The sequence below is a fragment of the Diorhabda sublineata genome, chromosome 4 (genome assembly GCF_026230105.1).
Source record: "Diorhabda sublineata isolate icDioSubl1.1 chromosome 4, icDioSubl1.1, whole genome shotgun sequence".
Classification (NCBI taxonomy): domain Eukaryota; kingdom Metazoa; phylum Arthropoda; class Insecta; order Coleoptera; family Chrysomelidae; genus Diorhabda; species Diorhabda sublineata.
In genome coordinates, this window is record NC_079477.1 from 27,196,213 (window position 1) to 27,211,842 (window position 15,630).

Below are 15,630 nucleotides of genomic sequence, written 5' to 3' on the forward strand. Positions count from 1 at the left end.
TTTATTGTGATTTTTTTACATTTCCATAGAATGCCGGTTGAATACGAAAAGCCGTTTATAATAATAACCCTATAATAAACAATCGTATATTCTTTATATATTTTTTTCCTAATTCATTAATCGTTTTTGGAGTTCCGACATCACGAATAAAACGAACGGTTGAGAATTTTTATTAGAAACTGAAAACCGCCTTTTTCGATTCAGACGCCAACTGAAACCATACCTTTCTGCGTAATATCCTCATTCTTCAAATGCTAGTTGTGTGCTTCGAGAAATAACGGACGAGTTTTTGCAATTTGTTAATGTCAACGTTGTTGTGTGAAGATAGATTTGCTTCTGTATATGTCCCGTGTGCACATTTTTCGATATGGTTAATGTCACACAAAAAACAACCGCCAATGTATAAAAAGAATGAATAATGTTTTAGACGATAGACCCGATGTGTTCAAACGGGTCATTCAACTATACCCATAATCTATAGATTAAATATTTTACTGTTTGTAATGTATACTTAACCAACCCTCGACGTATTTTTTATTCGAAAAACAAGAAGTGCTTATGAAAGGTATCAAAAAAATTTGATTTACTCGAATTATTTTAGCATACGCCGCGAAAATCAACAAAAAGTGTTATTATTTAGAAGCCCATAACTTTGAGTTGCCACCACTGCTTTATTTGACAACTTATGCAACAGGTAAGTTGAGATTTATGGAATCATTGGTAATATTCATACTGAACACACTGTTTATACTACCACTATACCATCACTCGCAATTACACCGTCCTACGGGCGTTTCGATAACCAAGTTATAGTCTTCAGTGACTGAAGGTAAACTGTTTATTTTCAGTACTGTAAATTTGTTTCGTTATCAGCATCTTGAATAAATTTATTGGTAACATCCCTTGATAAAACTTTAGATTTATTTCCTTGGTATCCCACGTTTTTGTTCTTAATGAGCGGGACCAATTTTGAAAAGATACCTATATCAATATTTTCCTAAACATTCGATGAATACCACTGTATAAGAAAGTACACAATAAATAAAAGCTGAACTACATTCTACTCTGGCTGATGCTTGACGACTCTAGAAATGAGACTGCTTCTTCATTATCCCAAGTAAAATATTGGCTAGCAGAGTTTAAGCGAGGTCGTACGACCTTCGAAGACAAGCATCATAATGGTCGACCAAATTAGGTGACGACTATAGAAATGTTGAAGAAAATCTACAAAGTGGTTCTGGATTATCGTGGACTGACAGTAGACGAGCTAGCAGTCACATTAGGCATTTCTAGAAGTGCGGTACATCGCATATTAACTGAAAATTTGGACATAAGAAAGTTGTACACAAGATGACTGTCGCGTTTGCTCACAATGGAAAAAAACAGCGTCGTGAAGATCTTTCCATGGCAATGTTACGCAGTTTCATAATCATGGAGGAAACGTGGGTCCATCTCTTCACACCCGAAGCAAAAGAATAATCAAAACAATGGACTTAAAAGAGATAACCGGCTCCAAAGAAGGCAAAGACAGTTCCATTTACAGGCAAGGTCGTGGTGTCGGTTTTTTGGGATGCGTGTTGGATAATTTTCGTTAACTATATTGAAAAAGGAAAAACTATCAACGTCGAGTATTATGCGAATTTATTCCAACGTTTGAGCGAAGAAATCAAGTAAAAACGACTGCATTTGACTAAGAAGAAAGTGTTGTTTCATCAAGACAATGCACATCCGTTACTGCAATGGCCAAAATAAATTAATTAAAGTTCCTCAAGTTTCCAGATTTAAAAAAATTGCTCAGTCGTTAAAAATTATCGACAATTAATGGCCATTTTGAGAAGCTCCACGATTCTTATTATAAAAAGGGTATGGAAGTTATTGAACATCGCTGGGAAAAGTATATGAAGCTAATGTGTGTTCTTCGGGCCAGGTACTTCTGGGACCATCTTCGTACACATATAGTAGACAATGTACCGAGAGATTTTATATTATATAACTATTTAATTTATAAGATCCTAGAAATTTTTAGTTGTAATCTTTTATTAGTCATCCTGAAATCCCACAGACATGTAATTAGGTTGCTAAATAGTGATTTTTCTAGTTACATATTAAAAAAAAGTAATTAAAGTTATATTTTCTTTGAAAAATGTAAATTGAAATCTAGACAATTGAAAAGACGAATTGTTAGAAACCTCACCTGAAAAGATTGAACGAATAATCAAAAAAATGATAAATAAATTAACCGAAGTGATGACTTACACATAGTGGAACGTATAACTATAGTAATAAGTTGATTTCCACCTTCGTATATATCATATGGTATAATATAATCCCACAAACTACCGAAGATAATATCTTTAAATAAGTTTATTGCAGGAAAATGACCCATGTAATCGATATTGTGTAAATATACATATAATACAAGCTTTAAAGAATCGCTCTGTGGGTTACTAACAGAAATTAAAACCACCTACTACTAACATCCATGTAGGATGGAGAAAAATAATAAATTATTGTTCTTTAGGTTGTATATATATAAGTGTGGTTTGTGTTTTTTTATTATTTATTATGTTGCATCAACCCAACCCGCGCTTCATAATTCTGTTTTCCTATTCTCGTCTCACTTCATACTTACGAATTGTTGAAGCTTTCTGTCTATAACTGTAAAATTTGTATCAGCTTTTGTTCAAAGTATACGTAGATTCTTGCTCATATTTCATAGAAGAATTTCTTAAAATATATTAAATAATTTAATACAACATCTTTGGAATAATAATCTCTTCAGATCCAGCCTTTTATGTATCATGCTCCACCCAAGCCCTTCGAAAATTCTTATGCTGCACTATGTATATAAAAAATTATTATATTAACTATTATTATATTTAATAATATTAACGAATTATTCAATAAAGAAATGATAGGCTTTAGGAAGAAATCACAAGGAAATTGTTAACGAAAGTACATTTTCAAAACATATATTGAGAAACTAAAATAAAATATTTCAAATTTGATCAGATCCTTACGCTTGACGATTGCTGTACAAAGATTTTATGTTAGGTTCCAATTTGGTTGACTTACGTCTCAAGTTTTATAACCCGACGATTTCTTTTTTTTTAACAATAAATCATTTACAGCAATAAATCCACATTCAGTTTAATATGAAGATAGAAACAGTAAAACTAATTTTCCTACACATTTGGGTATTTTATATCTGTTTCCTTACTAAGCCTTGTCATCACTACTTTTACATTAACTAAAGTTTCAGCTAACTCCCTATTTTGCAATTGGAATATTCAAAAGTAAATGAATTTTGCTGTTTATCAAAAAAAGTCAAAGGAAAAAGTAACAAAATATAAATTACTTAAATGAAAAGCCTAAATTCTTACGAAATCTACAACTAAAAACACACGTGGCTACGAAGAAGATTCTTTTCAGACTCAGTTATAGTTGGTCAGCTGACCCGTGACGTTTGAGATTTATCTTGGCTTACAGCGCCGCCACTTGTGGGATTCAATTGCTTCCGAGTCGGGTGGTAGCTTCTTTTTTTGCCAAAACCACAAATTTTTTACGAGTTACTGCAGCACCTTCTCCATAAATAGAGGGATTTTTAATTATATGTTGTTTAGCGAGATTTCAAAGCGTCCGGAGATTAACGCGGAACCTTCTGTCTGCCGCAGAGAGGTTAACTCGACGACGTCAAAAACCCAGTTGATATTTTGGTCTCGTCAAATGAATTTATAATATTTATTGGCCGCGATTATTTGAAAATTTGCTTTTTCCTTTCAATTTAAATGGTTCATTTTTGAATTGCCCTTCTTTACAATCAAATTGCCCTTCTGTGTGACGTGGACCCCACGTTGAGAAACACGGATCTAGACTATACAGAATTTGAATGCAAATACAGAGAAGAAAGTAAAATTTGTTATAACTTTTTATTAGTTACTATTTATTTGAGGGAATTTGTGATTTCTTTTTTGGATTTGATTGAGACGATTTTGTTCTCGCTGGTGAGGTTGATAGCTCATGGTGGAGTAAAGGGAATAGGAAAAAAAGTGTGTTTGTGAAAGGTCTATATATCGACAAGAAGTGGTGAAATTTTGAAACGGTTGATGAACGAGATATATCGTATAATATTGATATAAATAGAGGGTAGAAGCAGAATAAGAAAGAAAAAATTATCCAAAATAATTTCATTATAGTAAAGTACCTATACAGATATGAGTTTAAAAAGGCCGTTATCTGATTCTGATTCCTTGGATAAAGTTCCATTCTCATAAAATATCGTTTGCCATAACAAATTTCTAAACAAAAATAAATTCGTAAAAGGGGGATTTTTTTAATGAATTACTAACGGATAATCGTATTCCGGTATCTTTTTAAGTGCAAAGAAAAACACAATTATCTTACAAAGATAACTTCAAACTCAATTAAAATTCTTAAGGCAAAAAACAGTTGCATAATTTAAGGAGTGGCCGAACTAATTAACGAACGGAACAAAAAATAGTCGAAAACGCATGGAAAAATAAAATAAAGTACGTTTCACGATCCCATCTTTAAAAATATGAAAGAAAGCAAGAGATATAAAACGAGAGAATGCAGTCCCTTTTATGGAAACGTCAAGTTCCACTCCGCGACTTCATCTTATATATATAATATGTCCTTTTAGATTCCGCTACGAGGAGTAACCGATAATTTTTGAGAAAATTGACCAAATGAAATACTTTGGTTCTACGCTCCAAAAAATCGTATTTAAACTTCGACAGGATTTTTAGTACCCTCTTAATAATACCGTGTATATGTATATTAGGATACCATATACACCGAGACCCAAATGATCTATTGTATCCCCCTAAACTATCTATTATGTCCCCCTTTTTTACTGCGGTACCGGGTATCCTAGTGTTTACAGCTGATCTATTAATATCACGTCTCTTAGAAATATCAGAATGTAGGATGGCTATAGCTGCCAGAGATCTTTGTAGTGCCCTGGACGTCCGTAGTGTCTCATATTTCGAGAGAATGTGGATAAAGGTCTAAGTTTGCTAAGTCTAGTGACTTCAGTTCCCATTGAGGCGATAATTTCTTCCTGGATTGAACTGGACACATTTTTCAATTGCATTTATTTCCGGCAAAGGTAAACGTGAAACTTGAGTAAATATAATTTGTGAAATTAAACAGTGCCCACCTTCTAGAAGCAGCGTACCTCGACTCTCGACTATAGACGAGTCTCCCTTCGTTTAAGAAAGGTAGGAGAAGGTGACATAAAATAGTGAGTAAGGTAGAGAGACCTATCGATTTTATCAAAAAACGTGCTACAAGGTATATTGGAGAGGATTAAGTTAATTGCATACAGTTAGGAACGTTAGGACGGTTATAAAAGAAAAGTAATTTGAAATTCTAAAAAAAGACAATTTGTAACTCTATAGATCACGCGATGGTCGGTCTGTCGCAAAGGAATATTGTTCTATTGGGGTTGTTGTTCATGAAAACGGTAGACGGATAAAAATGGTCGTGAATGAAGATGTTTTATAAAGCGTAAGTAGCAGTTGCCAAACCGGGTAATAGTGCAAAATTAATTCCCGCACATTACGGCTTTAATCCGCTCATGCTTCACTGGGTTGCACAATAAGGTTCGTGATTACTTTGTATACCTAGTAAATATAATATTTTTGGTAATGATAAACGCAGAAAAGTATACCGAAGACATATCTAAGCAATATTAATGCAAAAAAATATATGTAATACCGTACACCATGTTTTCGCATAGCTGCATTAATAACTCAATCTCTTAGCGAAATAAGAATTACTGTTGTTGTTGTGGAGTGGCCAGCAAGGAATTCTTACCCAAATTACCGTTAGACTTATATGGTGTAAGCTTAAAAGAAGAATAAGAACTAGAAATAATCCTCATGAAGCCTTCCCAGGATTAAAGGTGACTATTGAGTAGGAAGATAGACCTCAAACAAAAATGATAAAAAACGGGATAGAAGTTGTAGTGAGGCACGTGGTGGTAAACACAACTTACTGAATAAAGTTTTTTTAGCCATTTAACTATGTCTGACTTTTTGCGTGGGCATTAAGTTACGAAAAACAAATTATCAGCTTCAAGAAACTCTTCCAGAATTAAAGTTGGCTATTCAAGTTGAGTGAAAAGATAGACATCAAAGAAAAGTTTTTAAAAAATGGGATGCAAGTTGCAGTGAGGTACGTGGTGGTAAATACAAGTTACTGAATAAAGTTTTTATAGCCATTTAACTATTTCTGACTTTTTGTGTGGTTGTTAAGTTACGGAAAACAAATTATAAGGCTCATGAAACTCTTCCACAATTAAAGGTGGCTATTGAAGTTGAGTGGGAAGATAGAGAAACAAAAATGATAAAAAACGGGATAGAAGTTGTAGTGAGGCACGTGGTGGTAAACACAAGTTACTGAATAAAGTTTTTTTAGCCATTTAATTATTTCTGACTTTTTGCGTGGGCATTAAGTTACGAAAAACAAATTATCAGCTTCAAGAAACTCTTCCAGAATTAAAGTTGGCTATTCAAGTTGAGTGGAAAGATAGATCTTAAACAAAAATGAGATGGAAGTTTCAGTGAGTCACATGGTAGTAATTCAAGTTAACGAATAAAGAGTTCTAGCAATTTCTGCCTTTTTTGAAGGCATAACATTGAGGACAACAATTTTTTTTGTTTGTAAACAGTACTTTTTTTAATTGTGAATTTCGCTGTACGATAGTTTACCCAGTCAATAACGCGATACAAAATTTTTCTCTCAATAAGTGGTTTTGTCTTTCAATTTTCAACACACCCACCTCGTATATCTACTTGTTCGAACGGAGCAATTGCTAATAAGCTTGCTAGCTAGCACAGCTTCTTTTTTTAACGATAAGGTTTCATCTCGCGGCGTTTTGAGGTCGACGATTCTTTTAACTGTTTGTCGCCAGCCTTACAAGGCCTTTCTCACTAATTCGCAGAAATGGCATCATAAAAACATATACTATGTAGGAATTAGTCGTTGTATGTATGTACATTTGGTTGTTCGTCAAAAATGGAAGCCAGTCGTAAAATATTTATGTACAAAGATTCAAACACAATGCTACATTAGTCATTTTATCATTTGATGTTGAGTAAACAGAAATTCACTTGTATGAGAAAAGGTGAAGTATTTCCACATCAACTACACTTGTGATAGAGATAAAGTAAATATTTTTAGACTATAAAAAAGATGAACGTCATACAGTAAGTTTGGTGTTATATGTTGTGGATATTGAAGGAATGTACAAGGGCCGTTTTTTTTTCAACCTCCCATAGGACAAGTTTATATAAAACACTAATTTTATTAGTTACTTAGAGTTACTTTTCGACATAATCAGTACAAAACAGACCTTCAAACTTCTGAATATTCCGTAGACAAAGCAGTAATTGTGAATCTGCGGTTTTCTTTAATCATACTCTTAACTCGTTGAAGCAGGTCATCTGAAACGACAGATTTGCGTTCTTGGCCCCCTTCATCGTGCACATCATTACAGCCATCTTTAAACTTTCGACACCATCCCCATACACACGACTCATTCTCCGATGGATTTCTGTAGCACTATGGCCTTCAGCCTGTAGAAAACGAATCACATTTGGCAATTCACATTTGGCGGGAGAATCAATAACGACGGACATGGTTACGTGGCTGTAGCACAACGCCGACTGACACCTGAATGTCAACAATGGCGGAGTGTGTAGTGCGAAAGCTTCGCAGTCGCCTAAAAAGCGGCCATCGTATAACGAGGATTTAATTGATTAAATTCACGATCTTGTATCAATCAAACTAATCACCCCTGAAAATGACATAAAATCAAATTTAAGTATCTGGAGGACTGAGTTTTGTATACCATTCCGAATTAATGTTATTGTACGATAGAGATTTTCATCAGACGAGAACGTTATGAAACTAAGAAACGAACATTATTTTCATTCTTTTGTTCAATCTCGTCTGTAAATTTAAGCTCTTAATAATAAAAATCGAATGACTAAAATGAATATAAATACATAATTTCAATACTTAAAAATCCGCTTTCAAGTTATGAGAAATAATTATATTACGAAGCACTCCTAGGCCTATTTACTCTACCAGGCATTGAAATAACTCTCTGAATTAGTTGTGAATCATTTAATAATGGCGGTATAGAAAATTCGAAAATACTGAAAAACAAAGTGAATAAGACGCCCGAGTTAATTGTAAAAAAAGTAAATAAAAAGAAAATACATTGGTTACAAGGTAAGATTTGCGATATATTATTGAACTAGATTATTCAAATGAAGAAGCAGTAGACTACTTTAAATTGTGTTAAATTTGAAGACGCCAACGGGAATAAAAGACAAGGATAATCGTTTACGATACTATTGAACTTTTCATGATTGACCCGAATGAAGATAATAAACTATATTTGTTTTATAAAACATTACTATAAATACTTTCGTATGAGATATAAATTAGAACGATAATAGTTTTTTTAATAAAAATGATCATATAGTGATTTAGATTAATTGAATATTCAATTATACTAAAGATGGCGTTATACGGTTTTTGTCGTATTCTACTTTTCAATAAGGTAGAAAGTGTTTTTATAGTAGTACCCTCAAACTAGCGTTACTAGATGTAACAGGTCTAAAAATGGATTTCTGAAATCATTTTTAATGCGGTAAAATATTCGCTTTTGTAAATTCCATTTATGAAAAATTACATTTTCTGAACTGAAATTAGACTAAAAAAGTTTTTGCTACGTTTAATTTGTTTTTTTGGCAATCATTTTGCTCGCAAACTCATTTTTATAAAATGAAATTAGTTGTTCCATGTTTTCATTCCCCTTTTTATGGGTTTGATTTACTTTTTTTTATCAATTTATTCAATTAAAATTGTATTTTGTATTTAATTAGTTCAAAAATGTTTGTTTAAGTTACAAATACGTTTCTTTGAGGTTATTTTGAATTTAAATTCGGTTTTTTAAGATAATTTTAGTTGAAAAATCACTTTTCCATGGTAAACTTTAGCATAAATGAGACATATTTAGTTTAAAATTCACGGTTTAAAAGCATTAATTGGTGTAATAATTGTGTGTTGAAAATTGTATTTGTTGAGTTTGATTTCGCCAAAATACGATTATTTCTGTTCATTTTAGTTAAAATCCGCTGTACCACGTTTAATTTAGTCGGAAGTCATCATTTATGGGATCAATTTAGTCGAAAATTTCAATTTTCACATTCAATTTGTTAAAAAATTGGGTTTTGTGAGTTTCGTTCATCGAAAATTGTATTTTTTTAGTATGGTTTGATAGAAAATCGTATCGTACATATGGTTATGTATTTTCATTCTTTAAAAAACATATTTATTAGTATAATTCGGTTAAAAATACGCTTTTTAAGTTTTTTTTGGACAAAAAATTCTCTTTCTAAAATTAATTTGTTGAAAAATTCTCTTTTCCATGTTTTATTTAGTCGGAAATCCTTTTTCCGAGCTCAGTTAAGTCCAAAATATCTCTTCCAAACTTAATTTGCAAAAAAAAGTTTCATTCTTCAAAAAATGTATTTCTTACTATGATTTGGTCAAAAATCGGTTCATCCATGTTGTATTTGGTCAAAAATACATTTTCTTAAGTCCTTTTTGGACAAAAAATTCGCTTTCTGAAATTAACTTGGTCAAAAACTCATTTTTTTCATGTTTTATTTCGTTGGAAGTTCACATTTCAAATTTAATTTATCCAAAAATTTGCTTTGATGAGTTTTTTAAATTCTTTTGTTCGGTAATTGCGTGTTACATATTTAAATTAGTTGAAAATATTTTTTTCTTAGTTCAATTTAGTCAAAAATTTCATTTTTCACATTCAATTTGTTCAAAAAATTAGTTAGTTGTGAGTTTCTTACATCAAAAATTCATTTTGATTTGGGTAAAAATAGGTTTCTGGTGAAAAATACGCCTTTTCAAGTTCATTTTGGACAATTTGGTTAAAAGTGTGGAGAAGTGGAGAATCCTCTGTTTTGAGTTCAATAAAGTCAAAAATTCAATTTCCATTCGAAAAAAATTGTAGTTTGGTTTCATCTAAACTAACTCACCCATATTTTATTTCAATTTGGTCGAAACTTTTTCAAAACTTTTATTCAAAAATTCGTTTTTTTGGGCTTATAATTAAAAAATTAATGATATAATTAAATTTAATAAAATACTAGTTTTCAAATTTTTTGTTTAATAACATCCTCAGATATTGTGGGTAATAGACAAAAAATTGGAAATGGTGAAAAGTAGACATCTATAATACGTTTAGAATATAATATTGGATTGACTTGAATCAGTTTCTAAAGATAACGAAATTAACGACAACTAAAAAGATTTCAATGAGATGAGTTCAAAACTTACGAAAAGTCGCAATAAATCGATATTCAAACAAAGTAAGCTAAATTCTCCAGGAAATATAAATTAAACAAAGTTGACACTGTTTTATCATGATTACTTCCCCACTTACTAGTTCATTACTCATATATTTATACCATATGATGAAAATAACCTTCACTTTCTTGTTAATAATAGTAATATAAACATTTTACTTAACAATATTTTTTTTAAAACCTACATTATTGATATACGTTATAATCAGACACCACACAAAATTTGGACTCTTAGATTTTTTCGTATTTAAATTTAGTTTTATCATTCAAAAATACAGAAGACGGCATAAGTCAGGCAACGCTCTCAAAAAATCGGCATAAGTCCTGCAACGCTCAGAAGTCTGGCAATGCTGTCAAAATAGGTTGTTGCTTCAGACAGTTGTGTCTATGTCATGATAACACGTGTTTGTCGAGTAGATGTGTTTTTAGCATGAATCACCGATACAAGTTCATGCTACAAGAAAGAATTTTTGTCGTATCTGCGTACAAACGCGGATTCTTCTTCTACTTCTCTATTGGCGTTTTGGTCAGGATCTGTATTTTACTGGTTACCAACTTATTTGAAGAGTGTACCGTGAGGTACGTCTGAGGATCTAATTCATGCCCTTCAAAATGGGAATAGGTTACTACAAAGGGAAGCAGATAAAGACTCTTCTCGTCCTTTGGTGTAACCAGGACATTACACGAAAGCAGATTACGAAACTATGTTTGAACCGAATTTCACAACAGCGTGCAAGACTTACTAGAAATTCTTGAAAGCGGGCTCTGTTGCCGATGCGGCAGAACCAATCTGCAGTGCGGCTATCGAGAGGAGTTCAAATATCGAGTTTACCGTTCGCGTCTCAACACACTTCACGAGTAAGATTTCGATCGTAGATTGGAATTTTGCATGTGGTATGCAGTCAGGATGATCCACAGTTCCACTAGTTTATTTTGTGGTCGGATGAAGCAACCTTCAAGCTGAACGGTACGGTCAATCGGCATAACTGCATGTACTGGAACGACCAGAAGTCTTCATTTAGAAGACGTGAGGATTCTGGTAAGAAGAATTAAACCTACTCGGGGTGTGTGTATCCATCGGGGAGATATCTGTATTTTTTTAAGGCTTCAAGGCTTAAGTTACCTGGAAATGCTCGAAGATTTACGTGGACAAACTTACACATACAGTAATCCTTATTCGAATTCCTTTTGATTTTGACTTTGCATTTTTTTCTCTTAATGTAAATTGGTTGTCTGACTTATAACAACCTCTGTACAATAATTTAATTATTTAAATGATGTATTCTTATTATTAATATCCGACAACAACTTACCTCTGGGGATACCTGGTGTGTCTGACGACGCCAGTAGTCCTGTATCTTCTGAACTAGCATATCCCGCGGATCCGAACGAACTTCCAGAATGTCTGAACTCATGTGGAACGGCTGGAGGGGCTACTTTCTTCGCAGTTGCCGCCGGCTTGGGTGGCCGCGACATGCCTCCCACTGAAACAAAATAACAAACAACTTTAATTTTTTTCAACGCGATCAAAATGTCAAATAATTGAAAGTCTGGAATCACTTAAGGCCTAATATATTTTGTACTTAGGGTTTCCTATCACAGTGAATACTCGAAATTAACTTGATTAAGGATTAACAGCATTGGTGAGTTTATCTTTATTTACTCGGGGTGGTAGGGTTATACAAAAAGGCTTGAGAAAGTGTTGATGAATAACTATGCCAAACTGGTGTAAGTTCCTGGATATTATGGTGTCAAGGGGATTAGTTCTGTCACTACGACGCTACCAAGGGCCGGAGAAAGCTTTCTGAACATTAAAACCCCGTTCAGACGGTACTGGGTACTGGGGGACTATCTCGTCAGTTAAGCATACAAACACGGAGGACATCACGGCAAGATGGTCAATGTACAAAATATTAAGTTAAAAAAGAAACTTTACTCTTTTTCGGGGTATTTGGGAAAAGGGAACACATCGAAATCAAGGATCAATCAAAATCCAATGTTATTTTTATTTTCATATGTTTAAAGAACGCCTCTGAACCGATTGCTGCTTTGATAAGTTTAAGATTTAAAACATAATATGTAGTGAAATTTTTAATAGAAAAATTTATTTTAAGTATTAGGATACGATCGTGTGAACTTGACACGATTTTAATAAAAACAAAACGAATGTATTACGATAAACCATGATTAATGTTCATAAATTATATTAGTCGGTAATAAAAAAAAAATATTTGAAATTGCATGACATAAAAAGACAAATTGCTTGCACATATGTGTTAATATTTTAGCAATCGCTTTACATAAAAAATTTTAATGAATTACAGGATGTGTATCATACATATGTCGACAACATAGCGAATGTCAACCAGTTTATTATTATTGTGAATCAGAAAAGAATAAAAATGTTCTAATTAAATATATGATATACGAGGGCGATTTGAAGGAAAAGTAACTTTTCAGAGATCAAAATGTTACATATTAACAGATTAATTTTAATAAATATGAAAAATAAATCATTTTTACTTTAGAAAAACAATTTAAGTAACCGAGAAAAAGTTACAAAAATTAATGATCTACAAGGCGGGTTCGGTAGAGATGGATAAAAACACCTGGCATGAGACAAATAACTGCTCCATCTAAATAGGAGCAAAATTCGACTAAAAACCGCCACTTAAGACGCCATCTTCACAACATGGGCATCATGGACGATTCGAAGTGCGCTGCACTCACACGAGCGCGGTTTAAACACTTATGATTAGATTAGCTATGAATGGTTCTTCCAGTTGAGTTGTGGAAGTGTCTGCGAACCAAACAAAAGGATTCTAAAATGTAAAGAGCTAGGAGTAAAAATTTTGTATTTCTTAAAATAGAATTCGCAATTCGTTCTACTACTTAAGCCATAAATGTAACGAATACCTGTTTTTTGAAATATAAAGATAGATTCGAAGAGGTGCAAGCTACAAGACCCTTTTGAAAGGCAAACCATACCGAAGATGCGATTCGAACAACGAGTAATAATAGACACAGATGTAATAGCAAAACAAGCAGAGGATAATTTTTTTACCAAAGTGTTTACATGTACAGATCCACGAAGGGCACCGTCAATATGTAGACCAAAAAACTTGATAGAATTTGAAGATCGTATTGAGTCATTGTTGAGTTTTAGAGGTTGTAGAATGAAATGAAGATTTTTTAATGTTTAAACAAAACCCATTCGCTTCAGACCAGGACTTAATACTATTGAGATGGTAGGATGTGAAGCTTGTATACCTGGACCACTCCAGGTTACACAGATGTCATCAGTAAATAAAGTGAATTTACCATTAATTCGTGAGTCTGTGCAATCATAATGAATACCAAAAAGAATTGGACCTGAAACTGAATCTTGAGGTACACCACTGCCAACTGGTAAATTAAACGAAACATTACCATTAGCTCATACCAGTTTTCTACATTCAAGGTAAGATATAAACATTTTAAATAAGTAGGTTTTATTCTGTTTTGGTTACAAATACCTGTAACAAAATTATAGAAAAATATTTGTTTAGAATTCAGAGATGCACAATTTCGATTTGGTTATTTTGACCGTCAAATAACTTATTAACCTTTGCTATACACACTGGGGTCGGAAAGATTTTTAATTCTATGGCAATCTTCTAAGACTTCTAATAAAAATTGGCAATGAATTGAGTTGAACTCACTTTTCTTCCATTATCAAATCGTTATATTTCGGGATGTTAGGTATATTCAGAATTTCAGTAACAGTTTTTTTCTGGCAATGATTAATAACAGTGGAAAGGAAACGATATTAAAGAACCCAACTGTTTAGATATAGAGCTAATCAAAGAAGCCGACTATAAAACCAGGGCCCAAAATGCAATAAAATTTTTATGACGTGATATTTCAAGTCTGACTTTTTAATTTGATGTTCAGTTTACTTGAAAAATATTATTTTGATAAGTGTCGAATCTCAGTTATTTTTGTGCATTTTAGTTAGTGAATTATTTACCTCAGAATTAAAATGCCAACTCAAATGCTATAAACAGTTTACGTAGATCACTCTAAGGCCACGAAACTAAATGTGGCAGCACTGCTGTTATTTATTTATCTACAGCTGAATTTCAGTTTCGCTAATGGTAATGTTTTGAAAGAAAAAATATGCGTAGGTTTTGTTCAATATATGAATTGTAGAAAAAACTATATATCTTGTTCTATTAATATATTCATTGTAGTTGCAATAAATCTGACCATTTAACTCTTTGGCGCCATTCAACTACAAACAGGTGGGCGAATAACAGCGTTTCGGTTTATCAACAAATCAGAACCGGACTGGAAATAGATGACCGAATACGGAATACTACTGGTACTTGTTCAACCTTGTATATAAAGAGAAAGTTTAATATGCAATTTCCTACTCGAGTTTAAGAGGATTATTACATTTTTACACGGTCTTAATGGATTTAATTTGAATGAAATGTTCGATAATAAGACCTGATAACGAAGCTAAACCAAATATTTTCACTACTATCAATAATACTGCAATCCCACCTACAACAGAAAATATAAGAATTAAAATAGATAGGCTAAACAAGAAGTACATGAAGGTCCCAGGAGGCAATGATTCTGGATGGTTTTGGACTATACTTCTAGGATAATAGGGTCTTAGAAAAAAATCGAATCTATAAATTATCGACATCAAACTTAAATGGAATGTTAGATACAAAAATAACTTAACTCGCCCTGTATTCCAGAACCTAGTTTATATATTCAAAATTTTAAAGAAAATAGGTGTCTAATAATTTTTGGTAGATTAACTACAGATATAGAATTTTCAGCCTAAACACAAAATTGACGGATTCTCATACTAATTTCTGTCCCTTATTTAACCCCTCACGGGTTAAAAATCCAAAAATTCTGTCTTAATGGGAGCTTACTGTCCAAATTTCATGATTGTAGCTTTATTTGTTTCGGCTGCGCGATGAACAATCGATTCTTTCGGAATAAATTATTGATATATAAAAACGTTTTGACACTAGTGTGGAAGTTGGCTTGATTGGTAGTACTAGAAGTTATTTTGAGACAGCTATAGAACACCAAAATCTTGATATTAAAGCTGCTTCTTTAGAACTACGATCTAAATAGAGTATATCCTAAAAAAAATAAAAAAATCGTCAGGAGTTATGAAGAAACTCTGTAAATATCT

General features: G+C 32.6%; 1 protein-coding gene across 7 annotated transcripts in view; it reads right to left on the reverse strand.

Annotated features, from left to right (window-relative positions):
• Positions 1–15,630, reverse strand: part of LOC130443604 (caskin-1) — a 153,545-nt gene that overhangs the window by 25,806 nt on the left and 112,109 nt on the right. For all 7 annotated transcript variants that reach the window (XM_056778365.1, XM_056778363.1, XM_056778366.1 and 4 more), the window contains exon 2: positions 11,741–11,911. In XM_056778365.1, coding sequence (XP_056634343.1) covers positions 11,741–11,903 — 163 coding nt within the window. In that variant the 5' untranslated portion in view covers positions 11,904–11,911. The remainder of the gene's footprint in view (positions 1–11,740; positions 11,912–15,630) is intronic.